Genomic DNA, 21,101 nt, shown 5'->3' on the forward strand with positions numbered 1-21,101 from the left:
TGTTTTTGTTTTATAGAAAAAAATTAGCTTAATGATAACATATGTCTTTACAAATAACTTGAAATGAAAGGATATTATGATAATTCAAAAAGTTGTGAGATTTCTCAATACCCCTACTGACAGGTTGAAATTGCATGGTTTTGAAAAATCGCCGATTCAGCAAAATTTGTATATTTGTAAAGGCTTGAATTTTGTAAGATCATGTTTTATTTTCAATAAAATGTAATATTTCATGAAGCTTATATATTCATCTACAAAATTCTAGAAAATGGTGCTCGGCAAATGATACCTTATTACGATAAAATAACAATTAAAGATAGGCGTGATGGCCATTTTGCCGATTTTTTGATTTTTTTTATCAGTTTCAATAGAAACTATTCAAAAGTATGTGATAGTCAAAATATAAGAAAAATAATGACTGAACTAATGTTAACTGGTTATATTAATTGAATAAACCAAGTTCAACTAAGTTTAAATTAGAAAATATACTAAAGGAGTAAACCTGGGGAGACCGCTTTTTTGCATTTTTTGCCCCTAAACTGAGCATTTTTACAATATGTTTAAAATATTAACCTATTCCAAAGAAAATAACTTTAGTAACTTAAAAATGGGCTGTTTTATTTACAATACTATGCACACTCATCAGGTAATATCACCATGAGTTCTTCACAAATTTAGCATTTTATATTAGTCTAGTTTTTAGACGCTTTTTGTCTAAATTCAAAGTGGCCACAATTGAGTTCAGTCTTAAATTTTTAAAACATGTTGTATTTGATAATGATTCATAAATGTGAAAGCCTTGTACATTCATGTAATCTATTTCCAGAAAAGAGGAAGCTTTAATAGTTTTGTGAATTTCATAGAATTATGCCTCTTACCGAGAAAGGGCTATATTTTCTATATTATGATACAGCTTTTGGTCAAATATAAAGAGACTACTCCTAGAAGTTCCTGATAAAACTGCAACTGAAATTTTGTGACGCTGACATGAACCAGTTAGTCATCCTTATGTCAATTTTGGGAGAACAGTGATATAGCTCTGAATTTGGATTGGGATTAAATAGTTGACACAACACAATGAGTGTGGTCTAAGAACTTACACTTAAAAAAAAAAAAAATAATTTAACATTTACCTATTATGGTCCAATATCCAAAATCTAAATGCATGGTTATATTCAGGATATCATAGAACCCCAAGAATTCAAATCTTTGATGTCAGAAATCAAATAATTTTCAATTTTAGACCCTTAAGACCTCAATTTGGACCAATTTGATAACCGGTCCCAAATATTAAAAAACGAAATACATGGTTAGATTCAGCATATTGAAGAACCCCATATATTCAATTTTGCATCTTCGCTAGCCAAAGGTTACGATCCACTCCCGCTCTCTTCACCCTTGGCGGATTGAGCCAACATTTGTGATAACAATGTTGCGCCATCTATCGGAAGATAAAAATCACGCCCATTCCGAATATATTATTCTTGACCAATGTAAGCACTTGAACTCTTTAATTTGGAGGTAAAAACACGGTAGCGTCTAGATTCTACACACTTGGTAAAGCCGGAAATGAAAATATACGTCAACATTCATGCATTTGTGCATGAAACGTACACAGGAATTTCTGTTGGTTGATTAAAAACATTCAAGTTGTTACTTAAAATAGTCGTATGTTTAGGGATGTAAAGACTTGTTGCACAATAAACACGTGGTAATTGTTTACAAATACTTTCTACATTTACACATGATCATGTTATAGGCGCTTTTTGATTGGATGCAGCGAGGTTTGACTGCAACCAATAAAAATCCTTACCTTGTGTCTCCGAAATTTTATCTCAATCCGCCAAGGGTGAAGAGAGCGGGAGTGGATCGTAACCCTTGGCTAGCGAAGATGTCAATTTTGTTGAAATCAAACAAAATTTAATTTTGAACCCCGATTAGGACCAACTTGAAAACTGGGCCCATAATAAAAAATCTTAGTACATTTTTAAATTCAGCATATCAAAGAACCCCAAGAACTAAATTTTTGTTAAAATCAAACTAAGTTTAATTTTGGACCCTTTGGACCTTGATGTAAACCAATTTGAAAACAGGACCAAAAATTAAGAATCTAAATTCACTGTTAGATTTGGCATATCAAAGAAACCCAATAATTCATTTTTTTTATGAAAGCAAACAATTTAATTTTGGACCTTTTTGGCCCCCAATTTCTTAACTGTTGGGACCAAAACTCCCAAAATCAATCCAAACCTTTCTTTTATGGTTATAAACCTTGTATTTAAATTTCATTGATTTCTATTATACTAAAGTTATAGAGCAAAAAAAAAAGTGGATGACGACGACGATGACAACGACAACGTCATACCAATATAGGACAATTTTTTTTATAATTTTTGCGGTTGTATAAAAACAAATATACACAGATAAATGGTTAAACTGTTGAGCAGACAAACAATTACCTTACCACGTCCACTTGTATTTTTGTCCATCGGATGAGTTAAGCCATTTTCAACTGATTTTTATAGTTCGTTCTTATGATTAACTGTAATACCACTGTCCCTGGTTTAGGGGGGGGGGGGGGTTGGATCCCGCTTTCATGTTTAAACCCGCCACATTATTTCTGTATGTGCCTGTCCCAGGTCAGGAGCCTGTAATTCAGTGGAAGTCGTTTGTTTATGTGTAACATATTTGTTTTTCGTTCATTTTTTATATACTTAAGGCCGTTAGTTTTCTCATTTGAATTGTTTTACATTGTCTTATCGGGGCCTTTTATAGCTGACTATGCGGTATGGGCTTTCCTCATTGTGGAAGGCCGTACAGTAACCTATAGTTGTTAATGTCTGTGTCATTTTGGTCTCTTAATTGAAGACAGTTGTTTAATTTTTATATTGTCATTAAAATGGTTAGATTTTACTGTTCATATACATGTAATATTATTGTGGTCAACCGTAAAGAAAAACGTGCAAAATGGTCTAAATACAAGTTTTTAGTCATGAATGAACATGATGAATGTAGTAGTAAAAAAGTGTAAAAGTATGATAGATCAAAAAAAAGTTTCACATAATAAAGTCATCAATATCTATTTTAACTAAATATTAAACATTTTTTTCAGAGTTGAAAATTTTTTGATAAAAACAAGCATTCTGCGAGTAATACATGGCAATACATAGTCCCCAACCCGTTACAAATTCATTGTAATAGAACAAAAATTTGATCTATAATTTGTCATAATGTAAACTACATTAAAATATCGAGACAAAATCTTCCAGCAAAACATGAAAACTTGTTGAATTCTGACTATCTAAGTGAATTTCCTATGTCCAAAGACCAAAACTCTGCACACAAATATCAAACTGGAACAAAATTGAATCACTAAATACCAAAGAAAAGAAAAAACATTCAAAATGTCATTTTGTCTTTAAAAAAATGAGTTATTTCCGTTTGAACAGAAGTCTTCTAATGAATCAGTATTTCATCAAAAATTTAATTCTAGAGAAAGGGCTTCAACTGAACAAAGAGAAAAGCTTAAAGCGTGAATAATGAATTTGACATGTAACTTGTCATGATAAATCAAATCAAAATCTACAAGCACAAAAAAGTCTGATTTGCCGAACTGACAGATATACAGACTGACAGACAGGCAGTGCAAACCTAAGTCCACTTAGCCGTTAGCCGTTAGGGGACTAAAAATCAAAATCTCAAAGTATCAACAAACACGAAAGAGATGCTCTTTGGAGAGGAAGCATTTAAGATAATTTTTGAAAAGCTTTCGATTTTTGAAGACGTAGGGTTACCTCAAATGTCTTTTATCTTGATTTAATCTGAGATATAAATCAAAAACTTTTATATGGCACATTGCAAACATAATTTTTTTTCGTAGATAAAAAAAAATGGCCACATTTTTTTTACATACGCTCTAATAGACACAACTTTCTAATCAAGACACCCAATGAGTGATTGGCCCTATAATTGGTTGCATTCCAATCAAAAGTTTCAAAGAGAAAGATGTTTTTAAGTACAAGTATGTTCATAACTCTGTTTCATATATCAAGCTTTTTAAAAGACTGTCATCAATTGAAAGTATGTGAAAACCAGGTGCTCCGCAAGGCGCAGCTTTATACAACCGCAGTGGTTGGACTCTGAACAGTTGGGCAAATTAAATATGGTCACAATGTTCAAGCTTGATGCTGTCTGAATTTGGATTGTGATTGAATTTTTGGCAAAAAAAAGGTTTTTGTTACAAAATAAATGTGGTCAAAGATCAACAAATCTATTGCACAATACTGTGCAATTGAAGATTTCTTCTTGAAAATTTTGAAAATTTGAAATTTGAAAAATAATAAAAAAAAAAAAAAAAGAAGAAGAAATCCCTTATTTTTTTTTAACAATTCCCCCCCCCCCCCCAAAACTTATTGAAACACCCCTTTCAGCAATAACCCTTAAAATAATCCCATCCTTTCCTTTTTAGTAAAGAATCTTGTAGTACAATTACAGAAACTAGAAATAAGCTTCTTTTCGGACCTTTTTTGGCCCCTTATTCCTACATATTTTGGGCATTTAATCCAAAACTAAATCCCAGCCCCCACCTTTGTTATATGGAGCATTGTGGTACAGTTTGAAAGAGATCCATACAATTACACACAAGTTATCGTCTTGAAATAAGAAAAATTCCATGTGTTGGGCCCCTTTTTGGCCCTTTATTTCTAACTTTGACTCCATGACCCATTTACAGGAATCCAAACCTTCTACTTGTAGTTTTTAACATTATAATACAATAGCAGAGCAATTGAAATACTTATACACAAGTTATTATCCTTAAACTATAAAATGCTTGTTTGGGCCCCTTTTGGGCCCTTAATTCCTAAACGGTAGGGACCATCATCCCCAAAATCATTCCAAAGCTTTCTTTTGTAGTATTGAACCTTCTGAAAAAAAATCATAAAGATCTATACACTTAAACTAAAGTTATTGTCCGAAATATAAGTCTACTTTGATCAGTTTTAGTTAAAATGTTAAGGTCCAAAAACTATTACAATAGTGCATTTTATAGATATTTTGGGGCATTTTTTACTAACTTCCCGTTATTTGCCAGGCTAAAATTGTTTACTTGTCTTAGAACTGGTATGCACCTTTAAAAAAATCCTAAAAGTTTAAAAAAATAAATATGATCTTGAGAGAAAACACCTACTGAGTACATGTACTACATGCAAGTTATCTAATACATCTGTTGCACGACTCTCTCTGACAACCTGCCAAAAGGTAAAAAGTATGTCAAAATGCATTTTTTCTTTTTTTTTTTATAATGTTCTTTTCAAAATATAACAAGATAATGCTATATTTAAGAGATATATCAAGTATTCAGACCTTTAAAAAGTACCTAAATTTTGGTGATTTTTTGGCATTATTTTTTTATAATTCACAAATATGCAAATAAGGCTGTTAAATAGAAAATCGTGGGAATTAACCAAAAATTTGTTTTTTATCTTAACTTCTTAATACCCAAAGATTTTGGAAATATATATAATGTTGCAAAGTTATTACTACCAATTTGGACGAAATTTGAGATTTTGCATGGTTTTATGGCAGACTGGCTCTGAAAACGTCGAAAAATTAAATAAAAAAAACCGCTAATTTCCAACGTTACATGTGCTAAAGTTTAAATTAAATGTTCATGATAATTAAAACAAAGCATGTGGTGAAATTTGGAAAAAAGATGTTGATGGCTTTCGAAAAAAAATAGTGCATGTTGCTATAGACCCCGCCCGAGGATATAGAGTCGACACAGGTTTATTTTGCAATTTTTATTAATCGGTTATAGCTTTAAACAATTTATTTAAAACAATGATGAAATGGAAAATAAAAACTCATTACATGAACTTCGTTCAACTTTTGCAAAGAAAAATTGGAGACACCAATACAGTCCTCTAAATGTAAAATGTGAATTTTTATTTATGTTGCAGGAGTACTCCGAAATAGATCATTTAAAGTCGTCACTTCAGTAAGGTTCATTCACCAATATTAGAAGACTTTAACCCATGACATGGGTAAAATCTCTTTGTTCTATCTGTGCTATAACTACCTCAGATATACTGCACAGTTCAAATCTATTTTTACCTTAAGGGGTGGTTCCTGGATTTTGAAAGGGTCGTAATTCGTTAAAATTTTTAAAAAAATATCACCGATTGTAGCGAGACTAAAAGCAATATTGACGATTTTATGCTTAAACACAATACTTTGTCAAACACAAGGGGGAACGACTTATTCGCCCCAACCCCAAATTCACCATCTGCCTTAAAATTACGACAAAGTTGAACTTTGTACAAACATCGTAGTTTCAAAATAGAAAATAAGAAAGGTTCCTTATTCTATTTTTTTTTATTTCAGCTGGGACATAAAATATTTCATAATATTTTTATGTACAACGTTAATCCTAAATTAGTGTTTAAAAGTCAGGAAGATAGTTAAAACAATTTTTTGGTAATTTCTGCCAAAAAAAGATGTATCTAAGAATATCCGAATGACTATTTTTGGATCAAATTTAATGAGGATCATGTTTAAGTTTGTTTCAAAAAAAGCGGGCTTAGTTGGAGATCAATCAGACTTCATTTAGATGGACGTGTCTTAAAAATTAATACAGTAGGTAAAAAGAAATGTGTGGGGTTGGGGGAGTAAAATATTGGGAAGAAAAACGTATTTTCTATTTATTTAACATTTTAAATTTGGGTAATTTAACATCTTCCTCGGTTCGTCTTTCTCTAAGCATATCATTGAGGGAAAGAAATTCAAAAGCAATTAACCCAAACTCAATAACCCTTTCGGTTATGATTTTTTTCATACACCGATTTGAAAGTACACAATTTGTCCAAGTCTTAATCGTCACTAATTTAATAAAAATTGGAAATAAATTTAACAGAAACGATAAAAACAAATCTACCATTAAATCGCAATTTTAGAATAAGTCTAATAAAATATCAAAAAAAAAGTTATTAATTTAAAACTTACCAAAGTCGTATTTCCCCCTTTCTTTACCCTACAAGAAACTTTCCTAGGATCCATGGATTGCGGAATATCGTCAAAATTTCTAAAACGTTCACGTAAATTGACTGCGTCATGTGTTAAAACAGTTATTGGCCAATCAAATAGGTATATACGATTTAATCTGCACGCTCTGGATGACCCTTAAACCCGAACTCCTACGTCGTTGGGTTAATTAGGGTCACCAGCGACGTGCAAATTAAATCGTATATACCGACTTGGTCAATAACTATAACTTAAAATACAAGTTCACGGAATGTTTTACTTCGCGATTTGTGCATGAAATGGGGGTTATTGAAAGACTAATCCCAAACAGTGACGAAAACCGTTTCATTGAATTAATAAAACACGGGATTGTATTAGCCGTTTTTACGGACGATCCATGAGTAGATTACTATATTTTAAATTGTATATCAGAAGTTAAACTATTTAAGCAAGCAACTTAAAATGACTTGGGAAATAATCTTAAGCCAATGTTCAAGTAATAGAAGGGGTGTATTTCGACAAATTATGTGCTAGGGAAAATACAATTCTATTCAAATTAACCAAGGGTAAAAATGTTTCGATTTACTTGCAGAGTGTCAGATATATTTGTATTGGGTTTGAATTAAGATATAGAAATTTTACAATGACAGATGATATGCACCATGAAAGTCAAACATCCTATAATAAAAGTTTTGTACATCTAAAAAAAAAAACATTATTTATGGAAAACCGTATGTATACTTCCGTCCAATTTTTCCTTCCTATATTACTTGCGACAGTACTGCATATTTAGGTAAAATAACGTAAAGGGTAAACATTATTAAATCGATTTCCACATCTATCCCATCGAATTGGAGATAAAGGATACTACAGATACAGTTAAGTCGGCTTCATATCTTGACTTACATCTAGAAATTGACAATGAGGGTCGGTTGAAGACAAAACTTTACGACAAAAGAGATGATTTCAGCTTTCCAATTGTGAACTTTCCATTTCTAAGTAGCAACATTCCAGCAGCACCTAAATACGGGGTATATATCCCCCAATTGATACGATATTCCCGTGCTTGCATTTCCTATCATGATTTTCTTGATAGAGGGTTACTGCTCACAAGGAAGCTTTTAAACCAAGAGTTCCAAATGGTGAAGTTGAAATCATCCCTTCGTAAATTTTACGGACGCCATCATGAGTTGGTTGACCGTTATGGAATAACCGTTTCACAAATGATATCGGATATGTTCGTTACGTCGTAACAACAATCCCCTTCCCTTTCATGAATTTGACCTACCGAATTAGACTATTTACCGGATTTGTAATCATATAAGCAACACGACGGGTGCCGCATGTGGAGCAGGATCTGCTTACCCTTCCGGAGCACCTGAAATCACCCCTAGTTTTTGGTGGGTTCGTGTTGTTTATTCTTAAGTTTTCTATGTTGTGTCATGTGTACTATTGTTTTTCTGTTTGTCTTTTTCATTTTTAGCCATGGCGTTGTCAGTTTGTTTTAGATTTATGAGTTTGACTTTCCCTTTGATATCTTTCGTCCCTCTTTTAAGGTAACTTATGATAAAATGACTTCACAAAAAAACCCAGAACCAGAATCAACCAACAACATATAAAAAAACCGAATAAAACTAAAGTTTATAGTCGACTATACGGTATGGATTTTTCTCATTGATGAAGGCCAAACGGTTGCCTATCATCGCTTAATCCACTTCATATCTTATTGGCAATCATACCATATCTCCTTATATGTTTTTGCCTCATCCAAGATAATTGAAAGAGGGCATAGTTCCCGATAATTGAAATTATACTGCCGAGCGGAGCGATGCAACAAAAATCTGGACGATTTTATACTAACAATGTGTATAGTTTACGTCGAAAACGTGATATTTTCAAAATTATTTGGCAAACGAAAGGGGGAGTACGCCTCTTCCCCTATATCCGCGAATGTACGTTTAGGTATACATGGACAAAAACCTCGTCCCATGCATTATTATAGTTAAAGACGAAAAAGTACAATTTGATAAATGTATCAATGATATGAATTTCTGCACACGTCAAACTATCTTGAATCAAACTATAGAAAAATATTTTTTTTTAAAAAGGGTTAGTCGAGTACACCTTTTACATTCGGGTGTGTTGGAATCTACTTTTTAAACCTTCAAACTTATGAAAACAAAAAAAAAGTGATGACCTTCTTTCTTCGGATTTCATTATTTTAATATTTTCATGCTAAATATATACTTGGTTGCTTTTAAATTCATATTTAAAGAAGTACTGAAATATGGGTCAATAAAATGACAAGAAATCATGGGTGTATTTGAAGCTAGCTCAGTGGGATTTCCAGTGACACTAGGACAATAGAAAAGTCACTCTTCTTATGAAAGAAACAGAAAAGGTCTAAAAACAGGAGGGGCAATTTACGCATAAAACCCGATATGCATGGCCCCGGATGAATATCTCTTAAAACACAAAACCATTACATAACTTTTATACAACCACTATAAATAAAGTATATGTTAAAGCTAAATTTGTTAATATATGATTTTTTAATTGCCAAACATGCTGTTAATTGAACAACCTATTGTTCAACATAGGGGTGTGTAAAAAACTGCCAGATTTGACTGCATATTTTTCTTTTTTTTTGGAAAAAATATATATCCAACCTTAATAATGTAGCTTTCTGGGTATCCAATTTTTAACGTGTTCCGAAATGTAGTTTGGTCACAAGAATTTTTCAAAGTTGTGTCATTTTGTCTTTATGAATGTCGTTAAATTCGTATGATCGAGAACACCGACAAGTATATCGGTGGGACAACTCGATAGAATGTAATCAATATACGTGAAAGATTACCTAATGTGAAGTTTATCAAAATCATCATATTAACATTATTGATCAACACATTATGTTTGAACAACATGAGTCCTACAATGTAAGATTTTAAAGGTGCATATCATTTACATTCAACGTTTTTATTGGATTTTTTTTTACTACAATGTAACCTCGAGGTTCAACGTTGATAGTAAAAAAAAATCCCAGAAAATTTTTGAATGATATTGTAAATGATATGAACCTTCGAATTCTTATAAAATATGTGATCCGAATTAACCATGCACGTGTGTTATAGAAGATTATGAACTTTTATGATATACAGGGGGTAAGGGTTTTTCTTAAACAATATTATGAGCCCAAATTTAATGAATTTTGTTGGCAATACTTTTATATAAACACCACATATAGCAAAGTATATATTAAATCTCAATGTATTATTATTAGGAAAAATGTTTGACTCGGTAAAAAAAATCTTCCCCCTCCCCCGTATTGCATGTAATGGTTTAAACCTAAAGGATTGGCACTAACTGCCTAAAAGGGGTCCGCTCCAGTCTTGAATCAGTGATTTTGTTTATCATAAACAAAATATTGTCTCATACTGAAAGGGGCAGCCGGGCAACCTGCACAGCCCAGCTTGTCAAAACAACTAAGATTTGCAAAACATTACAAACAAAAACCATCAGTTGGGCAATCTTACTGGAATCTGATTATCTCTACTGATAAGTAATGCAGCACTAATGACACATTTAAGTTTTGAAATGATTTTATTCACAAAGAATGTTTCTCATTGGTATACATTTCTATGCTCTTGTCTTTTCGGAGTTTATATTGGAAATTAAGAATTGCTGCATAAAAGACACTAGCTCCACATTCCTATGCATATGATTGTCATATGTACGAGAATCATTTCATAAGAAATCCGTTTGATATCCTTTCAATGCATGACACTGTTTAGTGTTTTTTTCTGCCACAATTACAAGGAAAACCTGGCTAAACTTGTGCTAAATCAAACACTTGAATCTTACATCGCTATTGATGTTATGCAATTATCTAAAGGGCCATCCGGAACTGTTGGGTTTTATGACAGTCTTCCTTCCATACAGACCATCGCTGCAAGATAATTTGAACATTCAATTAGATGATTATAATATTATTTGGCAATCCAAGAGAACCTGAAAATATCAGACCACAATTAACAGAGACCCCAAAAAAGCCAATTTTACTTAACAATGAAATTGAAAAAGTAGTTAGTTGCATGTCAAATCATCTTTTGGCAGTCGACAACAAATAAATAAAATCTAAATTTCGTTGCATTCCCCCCCCCTTTTTTTTTTACTGAATTTGTTCAAGGTATGGTGGTTTTACCCCTTTTAAGATTTCAGTATGTCATGTTGTATATCTTTTATAAATTAGATGAATATCTAGCAAGTTTCTACGATATTCTTTATCATTTGACAAAATACATCTGAATTAAATTGTTTACTATTTGAAAAAGCGCGCCTTCTTTTACTTTAATTTACTTCCCTTTATTTCACATAGCAACAGATATTAAAAACTGCCAGATTTGACTGCATATCAATTTTTTTTCCCAAAAAAAAATATATGTCAAGCAGCATAATTAACTTTACAAATCAAGATGTTCCGACTATAGGTTAGTATTAAAAAAAATAATGAAAGGATGTCATGATAACAGGTTTGAACCCTGACGACACTTAAAATCGAAAATTCACTTATTTACCACAGGCACTTGTCTCAGAAAAAAAAAATCCTATAAACCTTATTAAAATAAGGTATATAGGAATTTTTTTTCTGAGACAAGTGCCTGTGTTATTTACTCATCATATGAAGATACGATGATGTGATAAACTTAACAATTAATAATTTACCTGGTGCATTATCATATTCACATTACGTTGACACGTCTTAGTTCGTCTGTGTTAGCTTATTTCAAGCTCGTAAACAATGTACACCATTTTCCGCTGTTCTTTACCGATTACCTCTAGTCAAAAGAGCGCACTGTTTACAGGGGAGGTAATATTTTGTCACCGGTTCACGCACTGAGCTTACTTATTCCATTAACATATTTTTGTGAATAAAATCACTCAAAATTTAATAACAAAATATTTAAGAATTAAAAAAGTAGTTGGGGTTGATTTCTACATTCATATTATATCAGACAAAAATGCGTATTCAAAGAGCAAACAATGCATGCAGTGTATGCTCCCCTACGTCATGCTTCAATGCAATAGGACGAAAAACGTTGAGTTAGGTCGTTTATGTCGAGTAAAAAAAAAGTCATTTTATTGGAAATCTCTAATGGGCTGTGTTTAGAGAGTGACACGATATCTGCACGAAGGATTTTGCCATTTTGGCTATACACTAATGGTGCTCTCGAAAAACAAGGACAATGTAAAACGCTGAATTTTATATAAGAATTTACATACGGAACGCTGAAAATTTTCGAATATTTGAAAGTCAAGTAAATATAAGAACCGAAACAATTGAAAAGGTGTTTGGCAAAAAGGAAAGTTAAATATCAAAGTAGATATAAAATGCATGTTGTTGTATGAGTGCCAATGAGACAACTCTCCATCCAAGTCAGAATTTGTAAAAGTAAGCTATTATAATAGGTCAAAGTATGGTCTTCAACGAGAAGCCTTCAAGTTGGCTCACAACGAACAGGTCTACTTTGCCCGAGGGTGTTGTCACCTAAGTTTCTTTGTAAAACGACGTATTTTAAATGATTGATTGTTGGTTGCCAGTGGCAAATATTTCATGCATGTTTAAGACGATAACTAATTAACAATATATACAACAGGTAGGCCACGTAAGAGTCAGTTCATGATGATGATCGGTATATTTATATGCCACTGGAAAATGAGGGTATATTGAATAGGGACAGAAATCTTTCCTTGCAACAAACCAACGAGTTACTGTATGGGTTCTAAACGTGTAGAATGTTTGGCTTCATTGTGACTAGACTTCGCTGCGTTCTTTTACTTCGGTGAAAGATAATTGTCGTGCAATAATTACAAAATGCACAGTTACCCTTAATACAAAAATAATTCTGGTTCCTTTTATTGGCTATCTTAAAACAGTGCATTAACTCATGAACCGTTCAACCAAAGCTTTTAAAATTTTAATATGTTGTTACTGACAACTAAATGAAGGTCAAGTTCAATAGTGGCGATTTTGACTTTTACCGTTCAGGAGTTATGGTTCTTGAAAGATTGAAAAATGGCGTTTCCAGTCGTGTCCATGAATTTACGCATGAACTGTTCTACCGGAGCTTCCCAGGTTTTAATATGTTGTTACTGGTGACAAAATGGAGGTCAATTTCAATAATTACAATTTTGACTTTTACCGTTCAGTAGTTATGGTTCTTGAAAGATCGTAAAATGGCGTTTCCAGTCGTGTCCGTGCATTTACGCATGAACTGTTCTACCAAAGCTTCCCAAATTTTAATATGTTGTTACTGATGGCTAAATGGAGTTCAAGTTCAATAATGACGATTTTGATTTTTACCGTTCAAGAGTAATGGTTCTTGAAAGATTGAAAAATGGTGTTTCCAGTCGTGTCCGTGCATTTTCTCATAAACCATTCAACCAAAGCTTTTCAAATTTTAATATGTTGTTACTGATGACAAAATAGAGGTCAACTTCAATAATGACGATTTTGACTTTTACCGTTCAGGAGTTATGGTTCTTGAAAGATCGTAAAATGGTGTTTCCATTCATGTTGTTGTAATAACGCACGAACCATTCAATCTTAGCTTTTCAAATTTTAATAGGTTGATACTGATGACAAAATAGAGGTCAAATTTGATATTGACGATTTTCACCTTCACCAATTATCAGTAATGGTTCTTGTGACATTGCCAGGACACAAGTAAATGTTAATAAATCCGGTTTGCTGTCGTTGTGTCAGCCTCTTGTTGTTCATCGAATTGGGGATATACCCCCCCCCCCCCTTTCCTTTTTTTAAGTTAATGGTCCTTCTTTGACAAGCTCCAACCTTTTCAAAATTAGTTATCAGCACCTGAAAAATGTACCATCATTGAAGCCCCTCATGGAAGTATCCAAGTCAAATATAGTGTCACCTTAGTGTAAATATTTATATTTCCGGTTCCCAAATAGATTACCATTTATCGTTGAAATAAACTTTTAAAATTTCAATATTCAAAATGCCAACACCTGCAAATAAATAGATTGGCGCTTAATGTACAGCGGCAACTATTACATAAATATACAGGCTGAAAATAATGTTTATGGTATACATTTATATGAAATGAATGTATTGAGCTTTTACAAAACCAGAACGATGAGTTTGATCGACCAAAATGTACATTGAATTTCAATGATTTCATCTGCCGACATGAAAGCAGGTAGTAAGAAGTCGTAAAGCAAAACAAATAAATTTGAAATCAAGAATAGAACCATTTTCTTGGTTAAAGTTCAGTAGAAAATATGTATACATACTCAACCCTACCATAATTTTCGACCTAATGCTAGTTGTTCAGTTTTCACCATTTCTCCTACATTGAATGATGGGCGCTGGGAAACCGAATAGTTCTGAATTATTTATCTGACATGCTTATAGAGATTTTTTAAAACGTAAATAAACTTGTTCTATGCAGGTTTAAATAGGTTACAACTGCCTGCCTCTGGTCTTATTTATACATCAGCTGTGAAGTAACAGTTACTGTTCATTTCATTTTGTTTCGTTTCGTTCCGATTTTATTCCGTTTCACAGTTTACAGGTACGTCTGTTTTCGCCCCCTTTCTAATTTTGATATCTTCATCAAAAACTTAAAAAATCAAAATTTTAAAAAGCGAAATAATCAAAACTGCACGGTATGTTTAGTACTTTAAAAGTTTTATGAAATACCTAAACTATCAAATTAAAAACGATATTTAGAGTTTCAAAATTTTAATTATTTGTTAAAATTTCAAAACTTTAAAAAAAAAATTGGAATTTTGAAACTTTGATCAAAATTCCTAATATCTAGAATTTGGTAACTTTTTAAAATTTTGAATTGGTAAGTGTTACACGGACCCTGTATGATATTTTTTTGGCAATATGCTAAAAATTTGAAAGCCAGCAAAAACTATGAATAAAAAAATTCTAATAAGTGTATAGATGTTCAATACTTCGACCCGATTCTATTGGGTGCTTCTAAATTAGAAAAGACATACTAACTAACAGAATACAATGGATGGGGAGGACAGGGGAAAGTCTTCTTTCTCTCTTTCTTCCTTTTTATCAAGTCAAGTGAACTTTTTTTTTATCACTTAGCGTCCATCTTCATCGTTGTAAAAAGTATAAAAAAATTCTAAACTCCAAGGTAAATTAAAAAAAGGGGAAGTCCATACACATTGACAAAATCAAACCATTACCATCCACCTGAACGAGTGAAATATAACTGTCATATTCATGACTTAATTCAGCTTTCAACAAATATGGCTACACATAAAACATAAAGATCTTATATCTCCATTGCTGTAATTTAGCCGAGATTACCACGAAGCTCGGATTCTTCTTGCAGAAACTGTTTGAAGGCATGTTTCCAAGAGGAACATATGTATATAATTGTTAAAAAATTTCTGCTCACAAAAGGTAGAAAATTCTAAAATTTGTCTCAGCATTGGCCAACAAAAAATATTCTGTTTTTTTTTTAATGTTTTTAAAGAAAAAAATAAACCAAAAAGTTGCTTGAAATACAAAATGTACTCCAACCATATTCCAAGAAGTGCTTCGACAATTATATCTACAATTTTGACATATTATCAGATTTGCTTTATATAAACTTAAAAAATATTTTCTTTCTGCGATTAATCATCAAAATGGAAAGAAACAATCAAAGCATTGTTTTTATTAATTTAGTTTTGTTTAATTCATCATTTTGCCTCATAAAGTAAGTCAAGTGATTCAATGTCCTTCCTTTTTCTGCTTCCACAATTATGTGTGAGTCCAGTTTTTGATTTTTTATTTGGTATTTCTGATTGGTGGATTGTTAATAAATATGTCATGCATGTTCAGTGTGAGTACAAATTAACAATGAATACAGTAAGCAGGTCCTGCAATAAAGCCGTCAAGAAAATTTGAACTGGCACTGGAAAATGAGGGTATAGTGGATAGGGACAGAAATATTACCTTGCAACAGGCCACTTTCGGACCCCGAAATAGTTTTTGCAAAGGTTCTGAATTTGCAGACATTGGATTTCACGTCCCCGTTCCGACCAGACGTGACTGCGTATTTGTACATCCCGCAGAGACAAACAGTCGCTCCACTTCAGCAAGGCTGGAAGAAGACCATACGTTTTATTTCACAGTCACCCTCGTCTTTCTGTGGAATATGACTCTCTTATGAATGATTTCCCGTTTTTGATCGTGTATAAATTCTTACAGCGTAACAGTTTGAATTTTGTAATTTGATTCCATTCGGCATAATTTCGATTTTAAGGACTGTATTTTATGAGAAGTTGTACTGCAGATTATTTATTTCATAAAAAGGTGCAGAATTTTCTATTTTTCATAGAATTTACATGAGATGGAACGGATTCCATATTCTTGCCAGATCAAGAGACTCCAAATTTATTTAAAAAGGATAGGTAGATGTTAAATTATCAAGTGTACAATGTTTTGCAACCTAAATACACTATAATAACTTACACTGGACATACAATGTAACAGTAAACGACAGGAGAGAAAATAGGAAAAAGGAAAAACGAACAATTCAGTATAGCAAATGATGACAAAAAGAAAAAAACTATGAGCCAAAACTTAAGTGAGACTCATCAAAGACAAGCCAATGGTCTAGTAAATCCCCCCCCCCCCCCCCCCCCCCCCCCAAAAAAGGAGAGTTATATGGCAGCAATCCAACAAAAGAAATTCCAAGAATAATTATATTGTCAAAAAGGTAAACCTTCTGATGAAATGAATCTTGGCAAAGCTAAAATTCTGCTCCCCGGAACAATTGATTTTCAGAAAATCGGACTAATCTATTTGTAACTTACTGTACGTTCTCGAAATAAACCTACATTTGTTTTTCCAAAGTTTAAAATAGAGAAAAATTGCGTGTCTCGGAAAATTTTGATATCTTGCGATCGATCACTGTGCCGTAGTGTGAACATTGATTTCAATAACTTTTATCTATACATTTCAGATGTCATTATTGTGAGAAAATTCCTGTGTACAGATGTTATGAATGCAGTAACGTTTTATGTAATGAATGTTGTATTAACCATGACAAATTAACTGATACAGAAAACCACACATTTCAATCGACCAACGATAAAATGCTACTGAATAATAAATTCGAGGTTTCTAATAAGATAAGTGATATGAAAGCACTACCTGGAGGATTATTAGTTATTGCTTTGTTTAACCGTGACAAGCTACTCACATATTCAGTCAGTGATAAACAACGAAATGAAATAAGCGTAGGTGGATTGACTTGGGGTATTGCAATATTAGATAGAAATATTGTAGTTGTTATGTTAACACATGATTATGATGTTGTTCACTCAATAGCAATAGTTGATATAAGACAAAAACAAGTTATTCAACATGTAGACGTGAGACTTGATCTTCCATCCTACTCATACATTCCAATGTTTTACACTGATGATCAACTTTATATCAGAAGTCGTTCAGGAATAACAGTGACGGATATGTCGGGGACAATAGACAGGGAAATAGATTTAGGATTTAGACCGAAAGATATGTGCTATGATACTAAGGCAGCACGTATTTACTGTATTGACTATTTAGAGAACAAACTTACTTGTATTGATAGAGATGGTAACACAATATTTACATTTACCGATACTGATCTAACAAATCCAAAACGTCTTACCATAGACAATGAAGGATATGTACTTATTTTGTGTTATGATCTTTCTGATGTACAAAATTTCAAAGTTTACAGAATGAGTCCCAATGGAAAGTCTGGCCTGGAAATTATTACAGGAAAACGAAATAACACTTCAACACGAGGTTTTTCAAATATTTGTTTTCAGGAAGAGTCAGATGAAGTGGTCATTGGAATAGATAAAACAGTATACACTTACAAGAAAAAATGAGAGAATTAAGACAGGTTAATTTTAATGTTTGGTTCAGTTTACACTTTCTACACTTTCCATTCTTTAACGTGTTTAATTAACAGAACTGGTTGAAGATGTACATGTAAATGCACATGTATTTTTTTTATCAGTTTACATATTTATAGTTTAAATTTTAATTTAGGGCTAAGTTTATGTGAAGGCTATTTTTTAAAATACTTAGTAATTTACAGACTTAGTTTCCAAAGTTTTAATGTGTTAGTCTTTTTTTAATAATAATCATTGAATGAAATGTCTTTCTAAATTTTAATTCTTGAGAAGAACCTGACGCTTTAATATAAAAAGTTTGGAAAATATTGTACAATTGAGTATTCCCTTCGTCATGTTTATGTAAATACATTCGTATGTTGTTGTTTTTATGCCCCATCTACGATAGTAGAGGGGCATTACGTTTTCTGGTCTGTGTGTCCGTTCGTTCGTCCTTCCGTCCGTTCGTCCCGCTTCAGGTTAAAGTTTTTGGTCAAGTTAGTTTTTGATGAAGTTGAAGTCCAATTCACTTGAAACTCAGTACACATGTGCCCTATGATATGATCTTTCTAATTGTAATGCCAAATTAGTGTTTTGACCCCAATATCACTGTTGTCTGAACATAGTAAATGATAGTGCAAATTTCAGGTTAAAGTTTTTGGTCAAGGTAGTTTTTTTTTATGAAGTTGAAGTCCAATCAACTTGAAACTTAGTATACATGTTTCCTGTGATATGATCTTTCTAATTTAAATGCAAAATTAGAGTTTTTTACCCCAATTTCACGGTCCACTAAACATAGAAAATGATAACTATGCGAGTGGGGCATCCCTGTACTATGGACACATTCTTGTTTTAAATATTTTATATTTTGTTGTGTTTTTGTGTGTTGTATTTCCCATTTATATTAATGATGTATATGTTGTGTAAACAGTTTTTAAATCAAATATTTTCTTTTCTTATTGAAATATCATATTATGACATATACGAAAGCCCTGGAGTGCCATGCAAAAATAAAATTACAACTTGGTACTAACCTGTGCGCAAGAGATACACAATTTGGTGTGCACGAGTAACTAACTTAAATTGTACGCTCGAATTATACGTATCGCACATTTTGCTTATAAGTCTTATAAATTCCTGCTTAGACAGCGCGCTGAAATAATAATTCAAAATTGAATAATGAATAGTAGAGTATTGAATAACTAAATCGTTTATATTTTAATAATCTAGTTGAAAAGTGAACAGTGAACTAAATCATTTATTATTAGACTGTGGTTCTATTCTGTATTTCGGAATTCGCCGGTTTGTTTTATGTCGATCTACATATTTTCAAATTTATTAAAAAAAAACCAACATACATTGTATTTACAAACAATTTGAACTTCATTTGTCGTAACATCACTACTGATGATCCATTAACATAAGAAATACAGTATTCTATTGAAGATCTTAATACACAGGCAAGACAGGAAATAAAACAGAATTAAAAGTTCTAAATATTTCATTCTTTTCTATATCGTGTAAACAGGGAAGATTAACAGAAAAATAAACCGAGCTGCCTAAAATTAACAATTAAAAGTTGCTGATCAGTAATATAGTATTCGATGATAAAGGAGGCGAAGGGGGAAAAAGCTGAGTATAATTGATCTTCAAACAGGGCATGACAGATCCATAATCTTCTGAAAGGAACTAAATCGAAGATGATTGTCGTCCAGTGGGAAATATTACACGCATTATCAGGAAGCTGTTATAGGTATCATTTCAAGCTTCAAAATTGTGACTTGGATGGAGAGTTGTCTCATTGGAAACTCATACCACATCTGCCTATATCTATTCGATATATTTAATAGGTCAGATAAATTTTACTAAATTTATTATTATATGATTTGGGTTAAAAAGCCTGATTATCTGAACTAACTAGGTGTCAGTATTTTTTTAGTATGCAATAAAAACCAATAGTGCAGGACTAACTAATGAATGTTCGCTACACATCCATACCACGAAGTTAAAAGCTTGTTAAATATAATATTAAAGTAAAGTTTACTTCATTATAAATCTCATTATTGAAGGATGAATACAATCATTAACATATCAAATACACCGGCAAATTCAAACAATCGGTTATGCAGTTATAGATACTGCATATAATGCATATTCTAAGTTTTCTTGTCGTATAACACATTGAGGGTTGTCCGGTTTGATCAAAGGGAAAGCCGACCGTATGGAGGTCTTTTTTTTAGGGAATCCTAATACCCAAAAGTGTGTTATACTACAAAACAAACTCTTATATATGCATTATCTGATTCATATACCGTCAAAAAATAATATTTCATACGAATTATTGAGAACAATTGTTTTTCTCTCTTTACCCTGGCAATAATATTTCTGGATAAAATATATTACAAAGGTATATATTGTAAAAATCAGTAAATGGCACAAACAGCACAAAATCGTAATGCACATGTATTACAGAAAAAGGTCATAGAACGATTTCCAATATGGTTTAATTGATCGATTTTCGGAAGAACACCTAAGTGACCATATTTCGATACTCCAGTCACCATTTGGGGTTCAATGCGGCGTGAAACAACAAGAATTTAAACCTCTTTTTTATGATTCGACACTTGTTGAATAAATGTACTGAACAGTTTATCATTATAAATTTCATCTCTATTTATAACGTCAATTTTTTGTAGCGATGAATAAACAAACCTTCAGGCTAATGTGAAAATTAATCTCTGCATAATATTTGTTTTTTTTATTTCAGTCTTATAGACGGATGAATGTATTGTTAATGTTATAAAGGAATTATATATTTCAACAAACTAGTTTGCATTATAATCAGGGGAAAAATTACATTTACATTGCACATGGTCATGTTTTTCTCTGACTGCTAATGACGTCTGTACATTAAATCCATTGGATGTTGAATGTGTACTGATTGATACTGTAGTATATATAGTAATCATGATTTTTGTATTAGTTGTTAGTGGCTTTGCACTGGTTGTCAGTACTTGCGAGTTCTCTCAGATTTCTGCTTAGTGTCTTTTTTGTTTTAGGGATAAATAAATACCTTGCCACGTCCGGTCTTTGTTTTAGTAACTTTTTTTTTTGCCTTGTATCGATCTAATGAATCAAGCCATTTTCAACTGATT

The 21,101-nt window shown here is 32.2% G+C and overlaps 1 protein-coding gene and 1 long non-coding RNA gene across 2 annotated transcripts in view; one reads left to right on the plus strand and one right to left on the minus strand.

The window, feature by feature from the left end:
• The window catches only part of LOC143063807 (uncharacterized), a 92,962-nt gene extending 74,297 nt beyond the window's left edge, over positions 1–18,665 (plus strand). The window contains exon 11 of the mRNA XM_076236185.1: positions 17,022–18,665. Within this exon, the coding sequence (XP_076092300.1) occupies positions 17,022–17,940 (919 nt within the window). The 3' untranslated portion in view covers positions 17,941–18,665. The remainder of the gene's footprint in view (positions 1–17,021) is intronic.
• Positions 10,602–11,847, minus strand: LOC143062288 (uncharacterized). The gene is made up of 2 exons (XR_012974663.1): positions 11,743–11,847; positions 10,602–10,966 (listed from the first exon to the last, which is right to left on the minus strand). It is a non-coding gene; the product is annotated as an uncharacterized LOC143062288 (long non-coding RNA).
• Positions 18,666–21,101: the final 2,436 nt, after the last annotated feature.

Source organism: Mytilus galloprovincialis, chromosome 2, assembly GCF_965363235.1.
Source record: "Mytilus galloprovincialis chromosome 2, xbMytGall1.hap1.1, whole genome shotgun sequence".
Classification (NCBI taxonomy): Eukaryota; Metazoa; Mollusca; class Bivalvia; order Mytilida; family Mytilidae; genus Mytilus; species Mytilus galloprovincialis.